The sequence below is a fragment of the Syngnathus typhle genome, linkage group LG13 (genome assembly GCF_033458585.1).
Source record: "Syngnathus typhle isolate RoL2023-S1 ecotype Sweden linkage group LG13, RoL_Styp_1.0, whole genome shotgun sequence".
NCBI classification, from domain to species: Eukaryota; Metazoa; Chordata; class Actinopteri; order Syngnathiformes; family Syngnathidae; genus Syngnathus; species Syngnathus typhle.
Window position 1 is genome coordinate 2,795,842 of NC_083750.1, and position 25,286 is coordinate 2,821,127.

The window sequence follows — 25,286 nt, forward strand, 5'->3', positions numbered from 1 at the left end:
ATCATTAAATCCATCCATCAAATTCCTCGTCCTTTGTCAACAACGCCGCGTGTGCGCCCTGACGTCAGCCTCGTCGTTATTCCACAGATCTACTATATAACTATATTGTAGCGTTAACAAAGTTCAAGGAAAGATGTGGGTTTGGTAAACGGCTCTTTATTTAACAAAACAAACTTCCAGGCGTGTGGCGGCATGGACTTCCAGCCACGGAAGTGGAAGAGAGCTCCTTAGAATAGGACCGGGCGTGCGTAAAAGACATGACCGAGCCCCATCCACCGTCCCCGGACAGCCACCCGGCCGAGCGCCGACCCTCGACTTCCATCCACGGAGGTGAAAGACAGCTCGGTAGAGTAGGACCGGGCGTGCGTAAAAGCATTGTCCGAGCCCCATCCACCATCCCTGGACAGCCACCCGGCCGAGCGCCGGCCCCCGACTTCAATCCACGGAAGTGTAAGAGCTCTGTCGAGTCAATCTTTGTCCTTTATGTAAACAACCGCCGCGCTGCTGCCGCGACGTCGCTCGAAATTCAAATTACAGTAATCCCTTGCTACATTGCGGTTCGTTTATCGCGGTTTCACTTTTTTTTTTTGAGAATTTTTGAAAAAAAAACACATAAGTCGCTCCTCATTATAAGTCGCCCCGCCCCCCACCGAAACTATAAAAAAAAACGTGACTGTCCGAAAATTACGGTACGCACCTAAATTTTGACTCTTAAGTCCGTAAACGTAAAATTATTTCAGAAAAAAGATTATCTTTGGGAAGAACCGGATGTTATTCTGTCGGTCAGTATCACTGCGCATGTGCTAGCAAACTCGATAGCAAAGAAATATGTGAGACTCTCAACTGGATCACCAATATTTGAGTGATGTTCCAGTTATTTATTATCTTTCTGTGTGTTCACAGTTGTCATGGTGATCTTTCTGGTGATTTCTTAACTAGGCTGGATGTATTTTCTTTGTTGGCGTTGATTTCGCCGACTGCCCAGAAAGGCACCACCGCGATCAGTTAGGTTAAAATGAAAAGAGAGGAAAGTGATGTGCGGACACGTGAAAAAGGCGGCTCTGTATGGGAGAGAAGTTGAAGAGGAATAAAACCACCCTTGGAAACCAAAACTTGCCCCTCGTCGTGACTCGGAGCCGCAACAAATGTTTCGGATTTGTTTAGGGTACATTGTGACAGCAAACGAGCAGGTGATCGAGCAAGCGTCTGATACGAGAGCATTGTGTTCGTATGGAGCGTGTTTGAAGTGAACAGCAGAGACGAAAGGAACAAGGCAAAGTGTTGTGAAATAAAATATTACCTGTAATACGCATTTAGGTTTAGAACTGAACTCTCGCTCTTTAGTATATAGCTGACACGTCTTGCGCATCCATTCTGCGCATACTGTCATGGCGGCCTCCGTATGATATCCGGTCTGCGATGGAGATTAAAAAAACAAACAATATTTGACAATAACACACCATCAAGGATTGCACCATCGCATCAAATGATGTGCAGTCAATTATGAATTTTACTTACTAAGTGTGTTGGGCAGGATGGCTAAATGCGATGCGCGATTGACAACAAACATTAGGTAGAGAATTGAATTCTCGCTCTTTATATAGCTGACGTGTCTTGCGCATCCGTTCTGCGCATACTGTCATGGCGGCCTCCGTATGATATCCGGTCTGCGATGGAGATTAAAAAACAAACGCGATGCGCGATTGACAACAAACAAGAAGAAAGGTGATTTCAAGTTTTATTTTGAGGGAGATTCTCTTCAAAAATTGTTGTACCTACCCATGTATAATGCGCACCCCAGATTTTAGGACAATAAATTAGTTAAATTTTGCGCATTATACATGGAAAAAGACGGTACATTTAAAGCTCAGACTGAGCAAAACAAAAACAATGCATGCATCATAAAGAGAAGAAATAAGAAAACACTGTTTAAAATAAAATGGCACAGTTCAGTTAAACTCTACATGTACTATTTTACTAGTATTTTAGGTACTTGTAAGGTATAACGGAGACTTATTCAAAAGTAAAAGGTCAAAATGTCTAAAAGATTTAAAATAAAAAAAAGAAAACTAGCTATAAGACAGCGTAAAACGGTAACCATGTTCAGCAGCAATTTATATTCAAGTTTACCCCAAATCTTAAAATAAAAACTAGGCAGGGATTCAACTTATTGAGCCTGTTAGCGGACAAATGAGTAGCAAGAGTTTGCTTTCAGCTTTGTGTACAAGCCATTTTCTGGAAATGCTGTTTGCGGTATTAACCTAAATTAGTAAAAGCTCTCATGTACTTGGGGCTAAAGCCACGCAACCTATAAAACTCATTACAATCATTTAGATTTTACCAAAAGAACTTCCTGTATCCTAAGACTATAAAATATATTATATTAAATTAAAAATACAGTGTCTGTAATCTGTCTTTTCTACCTTTTACACTATACATCGGCATACTAGCATTAATTAGCAAGTTCAAAGTTTTTTTTTAGCCTTTCTTTCTTCAAGTTACAATGTCCGATGCATTATAGTGTCCATGTGTAAAACAATAACACTGCTTCCATGACGTGTCAAATACTCAGTGGGGTATCGCATTGGGCCTCTTGAGTAACGCGCTGCACTTTGTGGGCACGCTGTCGGCTTTGAGTTGCACCTCTACTAGTGTGAAGATGGAAATGACCTGTGAGGAAATCAACAACTCATCAACCCTCCCCATTAAATGAACACATGTTGTGAATAGCCACTCAAATCAGTCAGAATCTCACCTGCTCAAATGGAGGTGCTTGTGGGTCCTCTGGTTTCCACAGGAGGGTCAGCTCAGATTGTTTCCTGACCTTGCGATGATGGAACGAGGCCAGGCCGGTGACAGACTGATGATCACAGAAAAAAAAAAATATTCTGTTGAAATAAATCAAGCCGCAGAGGTGTTTTGCCACGCTCTTCTCCCCGTTTTTTTTTTTTTTTTTTTTTTTTAATCAAACGCCTGGTGTATCTGGTAGCCAATCTCAGCTGCCACATCTTTGTTTCCTAAAAGTATGGTGGATGAGAAGAACCAGTAGGTCACAGAGGAGCTCCTCTGAGCAGCTGGCAGGACATTGACATTGCCTGCCCTTGTTAAAGATGAAAGATAGAACAATTGATGCACAGCATGGTGGTATGGAGAGTATATAAGGGATAACCTTGCAGTAGATGCGTTTTTGCACTCCATAGCGCAGAACCAGCACATCGAAGGACTGATCCAACACGGCCATCACCATGGCCTCGGAGTCCAGGGGGCCACAGTCCTGTTGAACAAAGCCTTAAAATCAGGGCTGTGGACTCGGTCGGATTTTTGCACCGAGTCCGAGTCCGGCCTCTTGACCATGAGTCCGAGTCCGGAGGTCCATTTTTTCTGTTAATTCATGTGACTGCTTAGTCTTTATTCAAGGCTAATTTAGATCAAAATCTAAATAATTACAACAGTTTTGTGATGGCTTTGTCTTTATTAAACATATAAACGAATACAATAACCAGATACTTTTAAGTTTTAGTCATTAATTACACTATTATAGCTCAGACATTTATCTAAACACAAATAATTAGTGACGACCCCTTATTTGGAAAACGAAAAACCGTACAGACGGAACACTCATTCACTTCACCAAAACGCAACAATATAATTACGTGAGCTCTTTGCATAAACCTCGATGCAAAGAAACTCCTCTTTTTGGGTACAGGCTATAAGGAGTATATATTACAAAGGAGACTTTATACTTAATTGTGATCATCATTCATCCATCCATCCATTTTATTTTATTACTCAGGTATTTTCAAAGCAAATTAATATTGTTGCATTGCATAGTTATTGATAGATCTTGAAGATGTCAAGTTATAGATGCATAAGACTATGTTGTTCATGCATATAGCACGTTCATTGTAAGAGGGGAAGAGATGTTGTGTATTTTGGGCTAACTCAAATTCCGTAGTAGAAAAACCCCGCAAGTGGGATGGGCATTCTGTGTTGTTGTGGTACGCCCTGTGAACGCACTGTGAGTAAGGAATAAAGCAGTTACCATTCACGTCGTTGTCCGACCTATTCTTGCTATCTAAGAACCTGGAAAATAGTAAGGATATAACATATATCACGGGTCATTACGACGAGTTTGGTGGAGTTTTTACTAGGGGTGTAAATGCGGGTTTTGTCACGATACGATATAATATCGATACAAGGAACTACGATACGATATTTGCCGATATCTTAAAGCCTGCTGCGATTCATTCACGATATAGTGCTCTACGATCGATTTTTTTTTTAAATAAGAAATATAGAACAATAACCTGATTTATAACAATTCATACGCAAAATCAACAAGGTACTGCAAACTCTTTATTTAGGAAATTACAAGAGTATTGTAGTATACAAAGTGCTTATTTTAACACTGAACTTTGATGTCGTGTTTTTTCTTTAAATGTGCGGCGAGATTTGATCACCGCATGGCAGGATTTACAAACTGCACGTGTCTTGTCCGTTGAGCCATCTTTTCTTTGGAATCCAAAGTGCTTCCAAACGAATGACTTGAAGCCTAAAGGGGAGCAAATTTCCTCGTCTATTTGGACACTAGCCATAGCACCAACCCAGGAGCCGCGTACTAGTTGTCGACTCCCCTTTCACGTGCGTGCTCTGCTCACAACACAACACGCACAGTGCGCTCCCGGAAAGAGGAAGCAAGCAACAATGAACTGGATTTCAAAATAAAGTCGCGTCTAATGTCCGAGGTCAAACACGGCGATATAAATCGATGTTTACGTTTAGCATCGATGCCAATAAATCGTAGAGCATTATATCGATTAATCGATGTGTATCGATGTATCGTTACACCCCTAGTTTTTACTGCTTCTTCCAACTCCTACCGCGCTGACTGTAACCTGACACTCTCTGACTGCGTCTTGCCTCTTTTTTTTTATTGTCGGACTCGGTGGACTCGGTCAAAATCAGCACCGAGTCCGAGTCCGGCAAAAATGACCGAGTCCGACCGAGTCCGAGTCCGAACCGAGTCCACAGCCCTGCTTAAAATAATATCTGAAAACAGCAATGCAAAATATCCAACTTCTCATGTGTGGGAAATGAAGGCAGAAAATGGAGCAATTATCAGCAAAACACAATCTTAACGTTAGATACCGTGAGACAATACTTCTTTGTTTCTTAATTCCGTCTCTAATCATTTGCTTTAAGCGTGCCAATAAAAAGAAAATAAAAAGAAATAAAATTTCTGCATGACATACACACTCTCAGGATTGCAGCAAACTACAAGCACAACAATACTGCTGGATACCCGTGTAAAAACTAAGCTTCGCAACGTACAAATACTGGATGCCATCAGATTTGACAAAATGCTGTTTCTTACCTTTACAAAAACTCCGAAAAAGAGCTCAGAGCTCAGCTCTTGCACTCTCTTGGATGCAGTTTTTTTGTCATTGCAGCGTGAAGCCTGTTTTTTGATTTCCTCTGTTGACAGTGCTAAGTTGGGACCGCAGTCTGAAGGAGCAAACAAAGTCGAAAACATGAAAAAAATAATAAGGTAAAAATGAAATTTATAGGTGCATTGTGTTGAAACAATATACTGTACTCAGTGAAGATGCCAGCAGTCTGTGCACCAAGATGTCAGCGTATCGTCTGATGGGTGATGTGAAGTGAGTGTAAAGAGGAACATTCAAGGCGTAATGCTTAAAAAGCTTTTCCTCCTCAAATACCCCCGCACAAAAGTATACTGCCATCTAGAAAACAAAATAGTCCAGAGCTAAAGAAAAATTATCATTACTTATGCATCGATACAGTACACACATGGCTGGTGGCAGCAAGCAGCAAGTTTTCATGAGGTTTCCTTTTGCCCACTTTGACAAACCACACAATCTAGCTAACCTGCATTGTTCTGGAGCACATGTGGGTGAGCACTTCCTTCCGGGCAATGGAATATTGATCTTTACCAAGAATGGAAAGTAGACTCTTCTGCATGTTTTTGGAAAAAAACAAACACAGTGAAAAGAAGTCAGTTACCTAATTTGATTCTAGCAGTTGTTAGTTTTGGAAAGATAACCATCAATTGCTGTGGATACCAACATTCAATGCGCCGGCAGAAGAAATGTCAATGTCTAAGCCCAGCTCATCACACAGCTCTTGTAGCTCCTCCACCTTCTTAGTCTTGGGTGGAGGGTGGCGTCTGAGCAATGCAAGCTTAGGGAAGCATTTGTATATATGGTGAGCTGTGGCAATGTTAGCCAGTAGCATAAACTCTTCAACCAACCTAGAAAATGGGGGGTGGGGGGCGACAACTGACATTTAGATCAAGTAACAATGCAATACAATCAATATCAAAATCACACTTTGACATTCAGAGATACAGTCAAGTAGCACCAATACTAACTTGTTACTGTCTTTGTACTCGTAAATGTAGCAGCCTTGGGGCATCATTGTCTCTTTGTCCAATTGGAAAGAGAGTTTCAGCTGAAACAAGGACAAAATGTGGTTAAGTTAAATGGAAGAAAACTAAATGAATCCAAACCCACAAAATACATCACCTTTAAAAGGACTGCCCAGCAGAACTAACCTGGTCCAATCGGAGCGCTCCTCCAGACAAACGCTGAGCTCTGAGCTTCTTTGCAACGGAATGCAGGTTGAGCACTGCTTGGTGGATCACGTCAATGTCGTGCTCTGGGTCCACAGGAGGCAGCTCTTGGGCAGAAAACTTCTTTTCAGGGGCCTCAATCATACTCTGAGCATGATCATAACTCAACTGGACACACGAGCGAATCACAGAGCGCCCAAACCACTCATTCAGAATCTGGCCATGGGAAGAGGAATGAAAATTAGAAGACTACGGGGATGAAAATACCGTGCGAGTTTTCATGGCTTCTCATCAGCACCAATAAACTCACCTTGCGATTCTCTTACGAACATACCTTTCCTTCTGGTGTGATTTTCCAAATGACGGAGAAGGTCAGCCTGTCAGCGAGAGGGTTCAAACTGCATAGCTCCTCACAAAGCAGCCTTGGCAACATAGGGATGACCTGGAGTGACAAAAAACAAGCTTATGTTAGAGGCAACATGTCTGATTCAAGTGATCCGTTCCAATTTTGTAGATACCAAATGATGGTGATTATGGAGACCATTTAAATGACACATAATTTACGTTACTCACTTTTTGGACAAGATATACAGTTGTGGCTCGCCGGCTGGCGATTTGATCCAAATCATTGCCCTCCTCCACAAAATAACTGACATCAGCAATGTGGACCCCCAACTCATAGTTGCCTGTATTGAACACAAATATACTTTGAGAATAAAAAAAAAACCCAATAGAGTTTAAGTGCAAATTACCATCTGGAAGCTGTTTACAGGACAAGGCATCATCCAAATCTCTGGCGGTCGCTGGGTCGATTGTGAAGATGCACTCTTTCCTAAACATGACGGACGATAAATAAATGTAGTAATTAAATGCAAGCTTGGCGCGACCGCCAGTCAATCTCAGGGCTTCCATTATTCACTAAGTTTATTTCAGCACAAAAGGACTGACAGTACAAGTCCCACCTTAAGTCTTTTCTCTTGGCCAGCTCCTCGGGTGGGATGTTCCAAGGCAAATTCTTGGGTAAGCAATCTATGACTTTATCAGAGAATTCTGAAAAATCCACATCGTACTCTATAAGAATGCCCTCTGTTTCCGGCTCGATTTCCCCAGCCTGGCCCAAAGTTTTCGCCAGTCGACTGATGGAACAAAGAGCAGCGGGAGAGTTTATTAACATGAAAATAAATGTGCAGCACAGACACGGCAATATTCACCCTTCTGCAAAGTTGCTGTCAGCCGGACAATTGGTGATGCGGCAGATGAAGAGCGTGTTGGTGTAATCATCAGGGCGGGAGATAAAATCTTCTGGACAATCGGACAGGGGAATGTTAATCCTGGGCACGCGGTGGTCCACAGGAGAGAACATTGCAAATGGCTTGTCGGGTAGAAATTTCAGAGAGCCTGTCACAGCCCTTGAGTGCTTCTTTTCAACAATGTACACCACCTGATATGTTGACCATGAGAAAGGTGTCATAATGAAGTGAGAGTTGAGATCCGTTCAAAAAAATAATCATGTATGTAGAAGGCTTACTTTAGCAGTCATTTGAAAGACTTCACTAGTGGACTGTGGTGTGAAGGTGTTTTCCAGATGGTCTGAGAAGTGAAAAAAAAAAAGATCCTTTATTTCATTTTAAATTAAATTGTAGTATACGGTAATCCCCAGCATATTACACCCAACCACCCAGCCAACCCAACCAACCAACCATAGTCAACCAACCAACCAACCATAGTCAACCAATCAGCCAACCATGGTCAACCAACCAACCAACCATGGTCAACCAACCAACCAACCAACCATAGTCAACCAACCAGCCAACCATGGTCAACCAACCAACCAACCATGGTCAACCAACCAACCATGGTCAACCAACCAACCAACCAACCAACCAACCAACCAACCAACCAACCAACCAACGTCAACCAACCAACGTCAACCAACCGTCAACCAACCAATGTCAACCAACCAACCAACCAACCAACCTGCTTGTACAATCTTCTTTTGGGCTGTTTGGATCAGGTTTTTCTTATGGGCTTCTGCCTCACTGATTCCCTCACAATCAGACTTCACCACCTATGTGGATAAACATTTCAATCAGTTGAAACAGTCAATAATATAACGTCGGCTTTTGGAAATTACTGTCACAGTTTATACTGTATGCAGGGATTGAAAACATTTACGTGGATGGATCAATAAGAAAGTAAAGAATACCTTCCATTGTTCCTGAGGTAAGATTTGCACCACGACAATGTCTCCATTTAATGCCCTATTACGAGCAATTATGCCATCCAAAAATATATCTCGTGTATCATCCTGTTTAAAAAAAAAAAAAAAAATATTTTATCCAATGATTTTGGGAAAACCGCATTAGCAGCAAATATTGCCAAGATTCACTTACAGGAGACAGGATGAAAGCATCATGGTACTTCTTGGGGTTTATTCGCAATTGTCCCTGAGAAATTAAAAAACAATTTGGATTATGTAATAATCTTGCAAGAGAAGCTACATGGTTTACACACTTACTCCTATTGTGGTAACAGAAGGGCAAATCAGGCAAATACAGTACATTGGGTTCAAATACAAATTCAAATAAATTTAAATAATAAAAAAATTGCTCTATATCAGTGCTTCTCAAATAGTGGGGCGCGCCCCCCTTGGGGGGCGCCGTGCTATACCTGGGGGGGGCGCGTGTGACCCTGGGGAACAGGCTTTTTTTTTGCAGTACTAGAATAAAGTGTAATTGCGCATCTTCCCAGCAGGGGGCAGTGGCGCTCTCATTGTTACTTCTGTGACGTTTGAGACAGTGCAACATTTTACGACTTACAAGACAAGTTAGGATAGTCACGGTGGGGAGGGGGGGGCGCGAATAGTTTTCTTCTTGCTAAGGGGGGGCGTAACAGAAAATAATTGAGAAGCACTGCTCTATATGAATGCCAGTACATCTTTATGACAGAAATTCACATCTTTATGCACAATATACTTTTAGGTTAATCCCTGCTCCCAAATGTTGCTACAATCTAAACAATGAGCGTACCTGAATAAATTGCCCCCTTTGAAGGCCCCGCGAAACCTCTTCAGCAGTCATATAGGGTTCGAACACTTGTTTCCTTGATCCTCGGCCTCCTTTGTTCTTATTCTTGTCTGCAGGCAAATTGGCATTGGATGCTGAAACCAATTTAAATGCAATTTCAATTTGTTAAAAATTACACCCCAAATATATTGATTAGCATAATCTGAATTTTGTTCTAATATACCTGTAGGTTTTTGTACTTTGTTGAAATCATGACTGTCACCTGAACATTTAGATGTTAGAGCTTTTTGCTTCCCCTCCTCCATCTGCTTGGACGGATTCTTTTTGTTCCTTGTCTCCTCGTGTTCTAGTTCAGTTACATTGGCTTTACTTTGGGCATTCTCAGCAAAGTGGCTGCTGTCTTTGGAGAGGTTTTCTTTGCTGGTGTCTTTATTTTTCTTCCGCTGACGCTGCTGCCTCTTGGAATCATTTGGGTCTGAAGAACTTAGCTCCTCTCCCGACTCAATGTCACCATCTTGGCTAGTGGCAGTATCCCTTCTCTGTGCCTTCCTGTGCTTTTCAGACACACCTGGGTTCTTCTCGTTGTCATTCTGTGCATTTTGAATGCTCAATTTCACCATATACATTGACAAGGAGCTATCGTCGCCTTTATCTTTTGAGGAAGAAGGGGAAAAGTCACTGGAATCAGATAAATGATTTGGCATTAGATCCCTTTTTCCTTGGGGTATGCTCATCTTGTCACTCTGAGCTTGAAGAAGTCTGGTAGGTCCATTGTCTTCTTTAGGGAGAGATGACTCCTTGGCATATTGCTCCAGGAATTTTGTGAAGGTGCTGCTGCGGTGCTGGCTCAGAAGTCTGGCATAGGCATCTTTGCGACAGGGAGCTTTAGACTCACTTTGACTGCCTTTCGCCTCCCATTTTGGGTTGACCCTCTTGGGTTGCCGAGAAGAATCCATGTGCATTATAAAAGCCTCTAAGGATAAACGTGAAAGCGAATGCGACAAATAAACGATGAGTCACCTCATGGCATAACAGTTCTCCGAACGTTAAGTAAACGCCACATATACACTGCTCTACAGCCAGGTTATAGCGATCGGAATTCTTCAGTTCCAAACAAGCATAAGGATGACTGTGCAAGAAAACTCAAGGTGACAATTATTGTTAGTGAACATTACCAGCTAACTTTAGCCGCTAACTCGGGTGCTAGTGTTCGTTTGAGCATTAGTTTTACCGCACATGAATTATTCAACGTTCAACGCGCTATGCACTTTTAATCGTGACCGCTAATCAAGGACACCAAAACATTTGAGCAATAATTTAATTACAATCAATTACATACCGCTTATGAACACGAACCACAAGCTTGACCCATTGACTTCCGCTGTCGTCAAATTGACGCGTTCATGAAAATTGTGGAAAATACTAAATTCACACACTTTATTCCACAAAAAGTCCTAGAGTAAATCAAAGTGTAATATTCCCTTAGATTTAATCATATATGTATCAAAAACTGTTATTCGAGTTTTCTTTTAGAATTTTGTGGGATAGATATACAAATGAACAAGCTTGACTTTTTAAACAGGAAAGAAACTCTAGAGGGCAGCAAAGATTAAAATACGCATATGCACTCGGTGATGGAAATAGTCGCTTATTGTTTTTCAACCTCATAGTTAAACAGAATCAAATTAATGTAGTGAATAATCAATGTACATGTCTATGATTAATTTTGCAGAAAGTATTGGTGATTATTATGATAGTTCAGAGTTCATTTTTAACCATTCAGTATAGCTGGTATGGTATTTGACTTCATTCTGAAACTGTATGCAAAGTATACATGGCCTAACGTTTAAAAAAAACGTGGTTTATCCAGAAAAGATAGAATATAATGCTTGGGTGTAAATGTTAGAGGCAAACAAAATGTTCCGAAGCACACGTCAAAACTGTAGTCATTTTTTGTTTAATCCTTCAAAGCCTTACAACTATTTTCACCTCATATGCAGTATGCATAATTGTGTATCTTAATTGTAAAACCTTTTTTGCTTGCCAACATGATTTTTACTTGACTCAAACCCTAAGAAACCTCTGAGTAAGCAGAACGTTTGTATAAAAGATGACTGGTGCAGTCTCTCCCACGGTTATGGTTGAACAAACCCAAGTTGTAATGCATGCAGATGAAGAAGCAAATGACTATGAAATATTCATTGAGTTAGGAGAGGTAGTGCACTTGTAAAAGAGGATGAAACAGAAGGGTCAGGAGCACTCATCTCACGCAGAGTGTCATCTTTTTCTCTCCTATGCAGCATCATCTCTCTGCTTTTTGAATGCATGTATCTTTACATTGGTCTTATGGCATCATAAATCTAAGATTTTCTGTAACTGCCAGTGCAGCTGGGCCAAACAGGATGCCGTCTTCATTATCGGTTGTAGTGGGCATCATGTAAGATAGAGGGGGCTCTGCAATCTGCACTTTCTACTGCCATGACAACGGCCTCTGAGTCACCCCAGGCATTGCAACCCCCATCTTCAGTCGTGACCATTGCTGCAAAGTATCAAAGAAGACCAGACGTGTTTTACAACACCGCCAGCAATGGTGTTCTTGTCAACAGATGGCAGTACAGATGACGATAAAACAAAATAAAATACGGGCCCACTCCTCGCCTACTCTCTCTATATGGACAATCATTATAGAACATGGATGGATGGAACAGCCTACATTAGTTTTAATCTATCTTTAAAAACTGGCTCAAGATCAAGAAAAGAACTATAATCGTGTTTTTGTATTTTTTGACTGTTTTAATTTGAAACACCTTTGTAATTGTTCCAAACATGCTGTTTAAATAAAGTTTTTAGAATTGTTATTGAAGCCACAATGTTGAGTTCCGAATGTGTCTGCTTAAAAACCTAATGATGGAGACGTTTTTAAACACCATGTTGCACCAATAACCATTGATTGGTGCGATGGAGCCTATATTTCATCATCATCATCATCATCATCATCATCATCATCATCATCATCATCATCATCATCATCATCATCATCATCATCATCATCATCATCATCATCATCAGTGCCAGTTTGAGCAATACAATCAAATTATATTTCTGTCATTCTTTTCCCACGGGCGCCACTTTCAGAACCGGACAGCTCCAGTCCGTTCACACGCCCCGCCCATCTCCGTCAGACTGGCGGTGAGAAAAGGAGAAAAGACAGCACACACTACCGTGGCTCTGGGCGACACCTCAGGTGGTCTGAGCCAGCACCAATTTTTTCTTGTGGCGCTGAACTTCAAGAACAATTTGTTCCTTGCCACTTTTCATCCTTCACCTGTAACAATGGGTGGCTGTTTCCAGTTTGTGGAGGAATCACGATTTTCATTGAGTTACGACGCTTGACGTGCATGCGAGGTTTGAGGGGATCCTGTTTGAGGGGATCCTGTGTGCAATGAAAAGTGGGCAATTAATGTCGGCTGTATCTCCATCGTGCAGGACACGTCCTTTTGTCGGTGCTCCTTAAATCGGGGAGGCTGTTGGTTATGCTTGCAGCACTTTTCCCAGCGTTTTCTCTTCGGTGTCCCTGAAGAAGAAGAAGAAGAAGAAGAAGAAGAAGAAGAAGAAGAAGAAGAAGAAGAAGAAGAAGAAGAAGACGAAGGAAGATGGCTCTCCTGGTCGTGCTTCTGCAAACGGGGCTTGTTTTGGGCTCCAATTACGGATATGTGGACTGGTCGGAAAACGACCGAGACGAAAGCCCTTCAATCTTCAGCACCCAAGGCATCAACAGGGAGCCGCCCCATTACCACCCGACTTATTTTCACTCGCCGTCGGGTACCGAGCGCACGGTCGTGGCGCACAAAATCGAGGAGGACTTGCCGAGGGTAGTGACTGCTTTCCTCCACAGCGGCGACTCTTCCGCGCTGAGGCAGGTCAACTGCTCACGAAGGTACGAGCTGAGCAGCCTGCGAGGCGGCCTGCACGTCGCCTCCCACTACTCGCTGCACGGCATCCTGGATACCATGACGCACGCCACCAACTTTTTGAACATGATCTTGCAAGCCAACAGGTCTCGGGAGGACACCTTGCAACAGGACATTTACTGGTATCACGCGCTGGTTCGGAGCATGCTCGAGGGGGATCCCAAAATCCACAGAGCCGTGGTAAGCTTCCACAGAGACGCACCGGCACCGACTCCGCACGTCTTTCTGCAGGCGACCAGGAGCCAGAAGGAAGTAATGCTGCAGGAACGGTTGCTGACGAGCAGGAGCCCCGAGTACGAGTGGTTGAAGGAGTTTAGGGATGGAAAGAGAGCACACACGCATAGAAGGGGGTCGGACCCCAAGACTGGAGTTTACCTTCTGGAGAAGAATCAGATCAAGTGGTCTGCACCTTACCTGGAGTGCGAACATGGGGCTTTCGTGCCCTACTGGCTACTCACTTTGTCAGCCGGCTTCTATGGACTCAAGAGAGACTCTGCACTTGAATTCAGGTGAGAGAAATATGTTAGGGGATCAGGCAACAGAGAGCACTCATTAGGCGGATATATGCACTTGTAGCCACAAGCGCACACTTACAGATGCTTGCAACCCCCTCTGTCTTTGTTTATCATACCATCCACAGTCAGTGTTCCATTCTAAAGAGAGACTCTTTAAAACAGTTGTTAATGAAGAGCCTATAGAGAATTTAAATGTTCCTGTCAAGGAACAGCTGGGCTTGTCTTCTTCATGCATACACTTTGAAAGGAGTGATGCAAGCTTTATGCGTCCCCCCCCCCCAAGAGTGCCGTTTGTATGAGTGGGTTGCAATTGTGCATGTTTAAACACTCAAGAGATGTGAAGCAATCGATAATACTATAAGTAAACAATAATGAATAGATCAAGGGTTGAGGCATCTCAATCAGACAGGTCGAGTATGATACTAAAGAAAGCCTGCAGGAAAGGTGTTTCGTAATATTTTGCTACGCGTTATTGTCATGGCCAATTACTGTCATAAGCTGTGCGAGCTGTTACATCTACTACCGTTTTTTTCCGTGTATAGTGCGCAATATTTTACTAATTTATTGTCCTAAAATCTGGGGTGCGTATTATACATGGGTACAAAGAAAAAAAAATTTAATTTTTTTTTTTTTTAATTTTTTTTTTTTTTTTTTTTTAAATAAAGTCATGGTACAACAAAACCAACAACAGGACTGACCGACAAAGTCGTGGAACAAAAAGACAGGGTGACATTACCAAAGACAGGAACAGAATGACAGTAACACATGCAATGATCCAACGGTGAGCGAGGGGCAGACAGGACTTAAATACAAAACACGTTACATCGATTGAGGTGACACAGGAAGAGCGGGGTGACACGAACAGAAACTATGGCAACCTAGACACATAGCAAAACTGGGGACGAGACATGACAAATCTCCCCCGAAATAAAACTCACCTTTCTTCTTGTTTGTTGTCAATCGCGCATCGCATTCAGCCATCCTGCCCAACACACTTAGTAAAATTCATAATTGACGACACATCGTTTGATGCGATGGTGCAATCCTCGATGGTGTGTTATTGTCAAATATTGTTTGTTTTTTAATCTCCATCGCGGACCGGACGTCATACGGAGGCCGCCATTACAGATGCGCAGAACGGTTGCGCAAGACACGTCAGCTATATAAAGAGCGAGAGTTCAGTTCTCCACCTATTAGTTTCAATTCACAGTTTAATTAGCAGTTTCAATCAGCAAATAACAAAATGCGTATTACAGGTAATATTTTATTTCACAACACTTTGCCTTGTTCCTTTCGTCTCTGCTGTTCATTTCAAACACGCTCCATACGACCGCAATGCTCTTGTATCAGACGCTCGCTCGATCACCTGCTAGTTTGCCGTCTGTCACAATGTACCCTACACAAATCCGAAACATTTGTTGCGGCTCCGAGTCACGACGAGGGGCAAGTTTTGGTTTCCAAGATTGTTTTTATTCCTCTTCAACGTCTCTCCCATACAGAGCCGCCTTTTTCACGTCCGCAGCCCATGCGCGCACGGAGCGCGGTGGTGCGTTTAGGGGCAGTCGGAGAAATCAACGCCAACAAAAAAAATGACATCCAGCCTGGTTAAGACCATACCAAAGACTTTAAAAATGGGACCCATTGCCTCCCTGCGTGTGTGACGATCTTTGGGACTTAAAAAAAAAAATAAAAATAAATAAATAAAAAAAAAAATTAAAAGAAATTCATAAAAATTGGGTGCGTATTATACATGGGTACAAGCTTTTTTCCAGCATCAGCATGCCATTTTTAGGGGTGCGTACTATACATGGGGGCGCACTATACACGGAAAAAAACGGTAGTTAGAATGCGGCGTCTGTGACGCATATTTTGAGTGACACTGACAAAATTACTGTAAATAAATAATCAAATCAATAATTAATCTAAATAAATGTTTCCAATTAATGTTGCAAAAAAGCCATCATTTTTAAATTTTTTAAAAAACAACCCAACCTAAGAGCAAATTGAAATTAAAAACTCAGTATTTATACACTAATGTCACAGAGAGGTTGGTTGATTAAAGAGCTGCATAAGGGTCTGGAGCTGTGAGTTTCCCACCCCTGAGTTATCCACTTAAAATGGTGCTTACTTGCATAACAATAATGATACATACATACGTAATTACATCAATCCCCGAATTGCAAAACTGGTGTCGAGTGTCGGTTAAAGTCACACAGCATAGAGAATGTGCATTTCCTCCTCATGTTTGTGAGAGCTGGAAATGCTTCTCTGCTTCCGTCTCAGTGATGACGTTTCTAAAAATAGAATGTCTGGACAGAAAAGCTTAAGCCGTTCTTCATCTGGTGTAATTTCCCCTTGCTTCTAATGCAATGGAAAAATTCACAATACATTAAGACATTGTGACAGCGAAAGATGGAGCAGTAGCTGTCATAAGTCATTGCTTTGTGTCTCAGTCAAACAAAGACTGCCTCACGCATACACTGACTGCTTTCCTCTCCTTGTGCACGATGGAGTGGAGGTGGCGGTAAAATCCTCTCTCCATGCTTGTTTGTTCCACTTCCCTGCAGGCAGATGGAGACAGCGGGTGTCAGGCTCATCCACGGAAACACAAAAGAGAAAAGGAGAAGGGGACATTTCAAAGTGTGACACTGGGGACTTACCTTGAACACAAAATCACATTATGAGTAATGCTTAAAACTCCGGTTTAGATTCAGGACAGTTGGCTTTTTGAAGGATCTATAGCAGTGCTTCTCAATTATTTTCTGTTACGCCCCCCCTTAGCAAGAAGAAAACTATTCGCGCCCCCCCCCTCCCCACCGTGACTATCCTAACTTGTCTTGTAAGTCGTAAAATGTTGCACTGTCGCAAACGTCACAGAAGTAACAATGAGAGCGCCACTGCCCCCTGCTGGGAAGATGCGCAATTATACTTTATTCTAGTACTGCAAAAAAAAAAGCCTGTTCCCCAGGGTCACACGCGCCCCCCCAGGTATAGCACGGCGCCCCCCCAAGGGGGGCGCGCCCCACTATTTGAGAAGCACTGATCTATAGTGATGCCTATTTTCTATGATTAACTAGAAATGGTTTAAAATTGTTTATTCCAGCATTTCTTGAAATCAATAATTTGGTTGCAATAATTTGGTTCATGTTATCGACAATGTGACCGCAACATGTGTTTTGAGGCAAGTGTTGCCACAGCCGTGTATTAAAAAAGTCACATATCTGTTATGATAGGTTTGAGTTTGATGTCTTTGGTCCTTTTATACCTTTTTAAAACTAAGAACATTACATATTGCTTGCTGCACAAACATGGAATATAATCTCATAGCAGTTTGTAAACAATGACAAAATCATAATTCTTTTTTTTCACCTCAATACTTGATTCTTTAAATTGTTTTGTCACACTAGTACTGCCTTGATTCATTTACACAAGCCATTTTTTTTTCTCCTAACCTTTTGTCTGCTCTTTCCCCTCTCCAGAGGTGTTGTTCGTTTGGACGTGAACTTGCAGAATGTGGATATTGACCAGTGTTCTGACAGTGGCTGGTTTGCCGGGACACATCGCTGCAATCTTACCAGCATGGAAGTAAGTGCTGCATCATTTTCATCTTTTCCCTCTTTCAAACACTTTTGCATTCTTTTCTTTTTAATCCAAACGCCGAGGTACCCGTGGATGGACGTCATCCATCGAGTTTTGTCACTTTTTATAGCGCGATGATCCATGTTTTGTCAGTGTGTGAGGATCTCTTTTTTTTGCGCATCAGCTTCCAACTTCATGTCAGTGCCGAGGAGTTTGATCTGACAAACCTCCTTGACCCCAGTGGGGGAGGAGCTTTGGAGCTGCTCATGTGTACATGGCATGTCGCCGCCCATATGATTTATAATAAATGTTGTGTAATGGATTGCATCAAGATTCTTTGAATAATTGACTATGCTCTTTGTCTATGTGCCCGCCCGCACATTGTTTTGGTTTGTTTTATTGCTCTCAAACTCAAGGCCGGGGGCCAGATTCGGCCACATCATTTTATCTGGCCTGCAAAATCAAAATCATGAGTGTCAAGTCAATGTTTCTTGCTAAAATGCCCAAACTCTAAATGGAGATATTGCAACATTTCATTTTATAATCCCAATTTCAAAATTAATTGGAACATATTTTAACTTTTCTGTTGTATGTGATAATATCCACACCCATTCATTTCTATTTAAGTCATCAATGGCCCCATGAGGGAAAACATAACTCCAATGCGGCCCACAACAAAAAGTGAGTTTGACACCTCTGCTCTAAACTAAGGGTGTCAAACTCATTTTTTGTAATAGTTTTGTCAGCAAATTGCAACAGCAGCAGCCCACCTCGAAGATTTTGTCTTTGGGTATCTCGTTCTCACTCTTAGGAGCGTGCACTAGACCACACATCACGTATTTGAATTTTTGTGTTTGTTGGGATCTTGGTGGCGTGACATTCCACGTTGTAGAGCCGCTTACTCTCTCTCCTCATCTGATGAGTCTTCTAACGCACAGCAGATTTCTCGGTGATTCAGTGGCAACTTAGTCATCACTGTTATTCATCTTTTTTGAGTAGGCGCGTGGGAGGTGAGATTCAAGATGTGGCCACACACTGCGTGTGTTGAAAGAGAAAACTTGTATTGACAAAATCAGGAATTCTACTTGACCAGATGATTTGATTACCGTTTTTTTCCGTGTATAGTGCGCAAAATTTAACTAATTTATTGTCCTAAAATCTGGGGTGCGCATTATACATGGGTACAAAATTTTTTTTAATTTATTTTTTTTTTTTTTTTTTTCAAGTCCCAATGATCGTCACACACGCAGGGAGGCAATGGGTCCCATTTTTATAGTCTTTGGTATGGTTGTGTAGGGTACATTGTGACAGACAGCAAACGAGCAGGTGATCGAGCAAGCGTCTGATACGAGAGCATTGCGGTCGCATGGAAAGTGTTTGAAGTGAACAGCAGAGAAGAAAGGAACAAGGCAAAGTGTTGTGAAATAAAATGCACAGAACGGCTGCGCAAGACACGTCAGCTATATAAAGAGCGAGAGTTGTTTTCTTCCTATTAGTTTCAATTCACAGTTTAATTAGCAGTTTCAATCAGCAAATAACAAAATGCGTATTACAGGTAATATTTTATTTCACAACACTGCCTTGTTCCTTTGGTCTCTGCTGTTCATCCTAAAACACAAAGGCGCTCTTTAAGCAATGCGACAGTGAGCGCCCGGCGCGCTGCAGTTGCGCGACCGCACCAAATTAAGCTCCCTGCGCAGTGCGCACTGAGGTCCACTTAAATTTTAGAAAGTACATCAGGACTTTAAAAATATCTTCTAAATTTCAGCGACGGCTCTGTCACAATAATGCGACCAGCGCGGTGCAGTTGGGCGGTCGGCGGCGCGCTACGGTTGAGCGTTCTCTCTCGCGCTCTCTCTCTCGCTCTCTCTCGCTCTCGCACACACGCAAACCGGATATTATACGGAGGCCGCCATTACAGATGCGCAGAACGGATGCGCAAGACACGTCAGCTATATAAAGAGCGAGAGTTCAGTTCTCTACCTAAATCCGTATTACAGGTAATATTTTATTTCACAACACTTTGCCTTGTTCCTTTCTTCTCTGCTGTTCACTTCAAACACGCTCCATGCGACCGCAATGCTCTCGTATCAGACGCTTGCTCGATCACCTGCTCGTTTGCTGTCTGTCACAATGTACCCTACACAAATCCGAAACATTTGTTGCGGCTCCGAGTCACGACGAGGGGCAATTTTTGGTTTCCAAGGGTGTTCTTATTCCTCTTCAACGTCTCTCCCATACAGAGCCGCCTTTTTCACGTCCGCACGCGTCTTTCCCGTGCGCGCACGGAGCGCGGTGGTGCGTTTATGGGCAGTCGGAGAAATCAACGCCAACAAAAAAAATGACATCCAGCCTAGTTAAGACCATACCAAAGACTATAAAAATGGGACCCATTGCCTCCCTGCATGTGTGACAATCATTGGGACTTAAAAAAAAAATAAAAAATCATAAAAATTGGGTGCGTATTATACATGGGTACAAGCTTTTTTCCAGCATCAGCATGCCATTTTTAGGGTGCTAATTATACATGGGGGCGCACTATACACGGAAAAAAACGGTAGTACGTAATGTAACCATAACAGGCATTTTTCTTTTTTTTTTTTTTAACGGATATGTATGGCAAGCGTCAACTGTATTTGGAGTCTCATCTTTCAGGGAAGCCCAGAAGAGCTTGAAGCAGATCAGATTCTATTTTCCTTTTTAATGCATTCATTATCTTTAAACACTTAATGTGGACTGTACTCTGTGTTCTAATATCTTTCAGTTATGTACAGAGGTGGGAATGAAATTCCAGTAATTACAAAAGTGTCTAATCGAAACGTCTTTTTTTTACAACAAAGAAGGAATCGACAAAAATCTCAGTTATGTTCAGAATGAAAAGTGAATGCAAGGAGAAAGTTGTAGAGACAAAAAATGAGACGCAAGCCTCCTTCTTGCAAAGCTGTGATTATTTTTTTTATTTACCAGTCACAGTCAGAATACAAAGACTGTGAAATGGTCACCGTAGGCAAACTACTAAAAATAATTCACCCTCATCAAATGTTCAGTTTAAGACTCCAGTTTACGCTTGCAGGGCTGTATGGATTAGCTCATTATCTGCTAGCTGCCCATCTCTTATTTTATCACTTTGTGTGCTGCTTGAACTTGCTTTTCCCTCCTATTCCTATTTGATATGGTGAAATTATCTTTATAGTTCAACAGCCTGCCGGCTACACCTGAAGTGGATGATGTCCCAAAAAAAAGTGTGGCATTGAGAAGACATTTTGGGGAAAAATGCAGGTGAAACATTGAAACAGCTTTTATCTTTCTCCTAAAACACATTATTTATTGAAATGGCCTGTGGGAAGTCAATTGAATCCAAGCAAGCCCTGAGATTCAGTCTCCCAAGTTCTCACAATCAAGTCCTTGTTAATGTGATGGAGCATCATGTTGCTCTGGAGAACGTGCAAAAGTTATTTTTGTGACGTGTCGCTCGAGCGCATCTCAGCAATGTTAACACCTCGTCGATGTGATGTTGCCTCATCCTTCAAACTTTGTGTCTCAGTCAATTGAGAGTAATGGGAACTGTTCTGCTTGACAATGTTAGGGGCAACAGAACAAGCCATCAAGTAAGATCCAATAATTAAACTTGCCCAAAACTTCAAATAGACTTGCTCCAAAAACGATGATACGGCCCGCAACAAAAATCTATTTGACACCCCCGAGTTAAACAATCCATACTTTGACATTTTTCTCTCTTGTAAGATCTTTGCATTGGCTCATTAAAAGCTGGAAATGCTGATATACAGCTCTAATTTTCTTTCCCCACCATCCTGGTCAGGCTCTTTCAAGTCTTCTTGTTTTCTCTTATACATTCCCGCAGAGGCTGTGGACGAAGTGGGATCTGTCATCATGTTCTAAATACGCTCATGCATTTATGGATGAGTTGTCATAAAGGGTAGGCTCTTACACGATTACTCGGGTAATTATACAACATCTTCGACATGATTCCTTCAAGCCATTGAGACAGGATGCGTATGAAGATATCAAGATGGGTTTTCTAGAGTGTGCAAAAGTGTGTTTGTATATGTATGTGTGTGTGTCGGAGATAAAGCAGAGCTCTGCTAATGAGCGTAAACTGCAATGACAGGCAAAAAGGGTTTGCCACTCAAGGCCACACTACCTCATTTTCCTGCCTCATTTTTCTCTTTCCATGACTATTTATGGAGCAATTTCCCTCACACTCTCCTTTCGTTCCATGTGCTCTTCTTGAATACTCCTACTCCATTTTCTTAAAGCCAAGTATGTCCTTAGAAAAGAGGACGGTGTCATTTAAAAACAGGATTTTTCTGGGAGATTAAAATTTGTAAAATATTTGAATTTCTGAAGGCAAAAAAGTGAGAGGCTAACATCACTTTTCAGCTTCCTTCCATTGTCCGTACAGCAGATTCTAACACGCGATTAATTCTGGCAACAGCTCAGCAAGTATTTTTTAGTGATGTGCGTTGCATGCATTTGAAATATTAATCACTTGCACATATCTACCTCTCCGTGGCACAGATGCAAGAAATTCTGATGACAAATTCTATGCTCCGTCAACATGTGTGCTGGATGTCTGGCAGATTTTAGTCATGAACAGCGAACCCTCAGAATCATTGTAAAAGTCATTTTTACTATTTGTCTTTCTAGCAACAAATTTCCCAGGTTTCTTTTTCAAGGCTTTGGGGCTAGTTGTGAATAACAATACAGCCTTGGAGAGTAAAGGATGAAAGCCCCTCTGCATCCAAAGTGCAATGATTAACTAACGGCTCACTATTAGAGTGCCACCCGTTAAATGGAAGCACCTGAAACCATCGCTTAATAGCTTTTTCATTGCGCCTTGGAAATACTTAGTTGCATTTAGATGTTTCTATGTCTGCATTGTTTTTCAAGGCTTTGCCTTGTGATAGAAGACAAACATTTTATACTTGAGAGGCACTTGAAAGGCTTGACAACATAAATATTGCTTCCGCTACGGCATCTTCAGAGTGCGTTTGCTGTACAGTAGTAGTTAGTACCTCTACTTATGAACTTAATTGGTTCTGCCATTGGGTTTGTAAGTCGGAGCAACGTTTCCCATAGGAATCAATGTAAAAGCAAATAATACGTGCTGGACTATTTTTCCAAGTAAAACATACAGAAAAACAAAATAACAGTTTTATTTTTGCTTTTTCAAACCTTTATAAGAAAAAATTCATCATTGAATTCATGTCAATCAGTTGTAAAATAGAATTATGAAGAAATTCGGCAAAAACAGTCATTATCCACAATAAAAAGCTTTGAATATTTTTCTTCAATAGGCTCTTGGTATGTATCCTCAATATAAATTGGATAACTTTATTAAACTTCCTTTCATCCATCATCTAGTACACTTATCTGGACACACAAGCAAGTGAGATGCTGAGCAGTTTTTTGTAGCCAACACATTACGTGTCAATTTAGTTGCCCAGATCATCCTCCCCCTCAGAGACCTATTGCAGTATTCACGAGCATTCATGCCAAATTTATTGCGGCTTTAATTTCAGCGCACGTTTGCAACTTGCATTCAAACCGATGCGAGTGTTCCGTATGAAATTATAAATATATAAGCTCGTCGAGGCATGAACTGAGCTGAAATAATGCGGACGCTCGAATTGTGCAAACAAGCCTTAATTCTTAATTTAGATATGAATTAGTGTCCCGGTTACTTGGCAAAGCTGTGTGATTTCCCTGGACGCCAGGCGTGTTTATAGCCGGGCTTGCTGCTGCAGCGGATGAGCATGCGGATAATATTGAAGACTCAATAACACAACTTTAGCAAGTTCATTTAACAAAGCGCACTGGGCAAGAGCGCAGTTTGTAGTATGAGCAATTTTATGCTTTATAGATGGAAGTATCGATTCTCAAAATCATTTTTGACGGAGCTGGCAGATTCCACTCATTATGCACAACTGTGTTATTTCCCTGGTTGTGTACTCAACAAAGGCCGATGGAAAATATGTGGTTTATTCTATTTTTTTAAATTCATATATTTTTTTAAAAACTATAATGTGTTGCAGCTGAAAAAACGTAGATAACCGTTTTGCATTCTGATCTGTTTTCTCTTCTCGCAGTGCACGCCAATCGCCGGTCACGGATTTGTGTTGGACAAATACAAGTGCCAATGCAAGAAAGGATTTTACCATCCAAGCCGTGTGGCGCACAATGGCTTTAAAAGTAGGTTAGAAATCCTCCTTTAGCTTTACAATACATGTTGCGGCTCCGTGACACATCGAAATATTGATATTTGAACACAAGCCTTTTGAGACTTAGGGGAAAACGACATTTTCAGGCATTTTTTGCCTATTATTTTTGTGCTCACTTTGAAGAGATATCCTGGGGGTTGGAACTTTCAGGATGCAGGCTCAGTTAGTCATGTTCTTGCTGCTGCGGAAATTTTAAGCCTTGCACTTGCACAGGTATTGAAGCAAAAGGATCAGACCAAATTGATGAATGTGTCATGACCTCTGCTGATCATGGGCCGGATTCAAACGAGTGCATTCATTTGACTGAGAGCACTGCAGCGTCCTCAGGCAAGAAGCTTGCTTCGGATCAGCCAAATAATGAAGCGACTGCAGGGATTCTCCTCCCTGACTCCAGCAATACGCCTGAGGCGATGATATGCTAAGCTGCAGCTTTATTGTAATGCAGCAAGATGTGAGCTCCATTGTGTGAAGAGACTCACAGGTCTCGGAAAGTGTCTGGTATGTTCTTTGTAAACACCTGGAGTTCACACTAATAAGATTGGGCGAGAAACCGTTTGGTATTGTTTCCTAGCAACGGGCCAAAAGGGGCACAAGGGTGAGGAAAAGATGCAGCATGTCATGACTTAGTTAGAAACTGTGCAAAATAACAACATTTATACAACAATGGATATCATTTCAATACCGCAGTGGAAATTCACCTCATAATAGGTAGGAAATCCAGAAAAGCGTAAAGTTTGCGATCTTGCATACGATAGGAGTGCTAAGATTCACACTAAGTTGATTAAGCACTATTTTTCAGAGGTGTAGCACATTGTCAATGAATTGGAAGAATTGGAGGATTTATGTCAGATTTAATAGACTAACTCTTAATCTGGCCTCAACGGACATGTTGCCAAAGGAATCGGTTTTGTATTTCTGGAACAAATTACATTAGAAGCAACTGGAGTAACCTACCGATGTATTGGAAAAGCAATCTTGGAGAAGAGACTTGATCAATCAATTCAGACATGAGTGATTAAAAATGCAGGGTCACGATGCCCTATTCTCTTCTCTCTCATCATTTTCTAATTAAAGCTTCATTTTTCTTATTGTAATTGCTGTGACATTTTCATTTATTGGACTGGTGACTGCTACCCATTAAACAAATCAATTAAATCCAATCCACCTGTTCAAGTGTCACTCCAAATACAAACAGAAATTGCTCGAGACAAGCATCGATGTCAAACTCAAGGCCCGGGGGCCAGATACAGCTCGCCACATCATTTTATGTTTCCCGCCAAGACAAATTGCATATGTGAAAATATTAAAATTCCAAATTGTCTTCACTTTTAAAAAAAATAGAGAAGTTGCTCGCAATTTCT

General features: G+C 41.6%; 2 protein-coding genes across 5 annotated transcripts in view; one reads left to right on the top strand and one right to left on the bottom strand.

Annotated features, from left to right (window-relative positions):
* Nucleotides 1-1,725: 1,725 nt before the first annotated feature.
* Nucleotides 1,726-11,049, bottom strand: dis3l2 (DIS3 like 3'-5' exoribonuclease 2). Of its 4 annotated transcripts, none has more exons than XM_061296029.1 (21): nucleotides 10,958-11,049; nucleotides 9,881-10,591; nucleotides 9,622-9,728; nucleotides 8,986-9,039; nucleotides 8,799-8,900; nucleotides 8,570-8,660; nucleotides 8,121-8,182; nucleotides 7,804-8,033; nucleotides 7,555-7,728; nucleotides 7,345-7,424; nucleotides 7,166-7,278; nucleotides 6,927-7,034; nucleotides 6,575-6,808; nucleotides 6,392-6,471; nucleotides 6,088-6,271; nucleotides 5,890-5,976; nucleotides 5,597-5,744; nucleotides 5,375-5,505; nucleotides 3,170-3,274; nucleotides 2,756-2,860; nucleotides 1,726-2,670 (listed from the first exon to the last, which is right to left on the bottom strand). In XM_061296029.1, exons 2-21 carry the CDS (start codon nucleotides 10,578-10,580, stop codon nucleotides 2,569-2,571), a joined length of 2,997 nt encoding a protein of 998 aa, XP_061152013.1. In that variant the 5' UTR covers nucleotides 10,581-10,591; nucleotides 10,958-11,049; the 3' UTR covers nucleotides 1,726-2,568. The 4 variants fall into 4 exon arrangements, with proteins under 4 accessions (XP_061152013.1, XP_061152012.1, XP_061152011.1 ...); XM_061296028.1 differs by having other exon boundaries at nucleotides 9,622-9,752; XM_061296027.1 differs by having other exon boundaries at nucleotides 9,842-10,591.
* Nucleotides 11,050-12,801: 1,752 nt separating this feature from the next.
* Nucleotides 12,802-25,286, top strand: part of LOC133166045 (metabotropic glycine receptor-like) — a 53,487-nt gene continuing 41,002 nt past the window's right edge. Inside the window, exons 1-3 of the mRNA XM_061296025.1 lie at nucleotides 12,802-14,098; nucleotides 17,584-17,689; nucleotides 23,794-23,896. Of these exons, the coding sequence (XP_061152009.1) occupies nucleotides 13,272-14,098; nucleotides 17,584-17,689; nucleotides 23,794-23,896 (1,036 nt within the window). The 5' untranslated portion in view covers nucleotides 12,802-13,271. The remainder of the gene's footprint in view (nucleotides 14,099-17,583; nucleotides 17,690-23,793; nucleotides 23,897-25,286) is intronic.

Coding starts and splice junctions, on each gene's coding strand:
- dis3l2 (XM_061296026.1), bottom strand. CDS start 10,580: ATGCACATGGATTCTTCTCGGCAACCCAAGAGGGTCAACCCAAAATGG. Junction 8,034..8,120: donor TCTTTCAAATGACTGCTAAA/GTAAGCCTTCTA, acceptor TCAACATATCAG/GTGGTGTACATTGTTGAAAA. Junction 7,729..7,803: donor GACAGCAACTTTGCAGAAGG/GTGAATATTGCC, acceptor TTGTTCCATCAG/TCGACTGGCGAAAACTTTGG.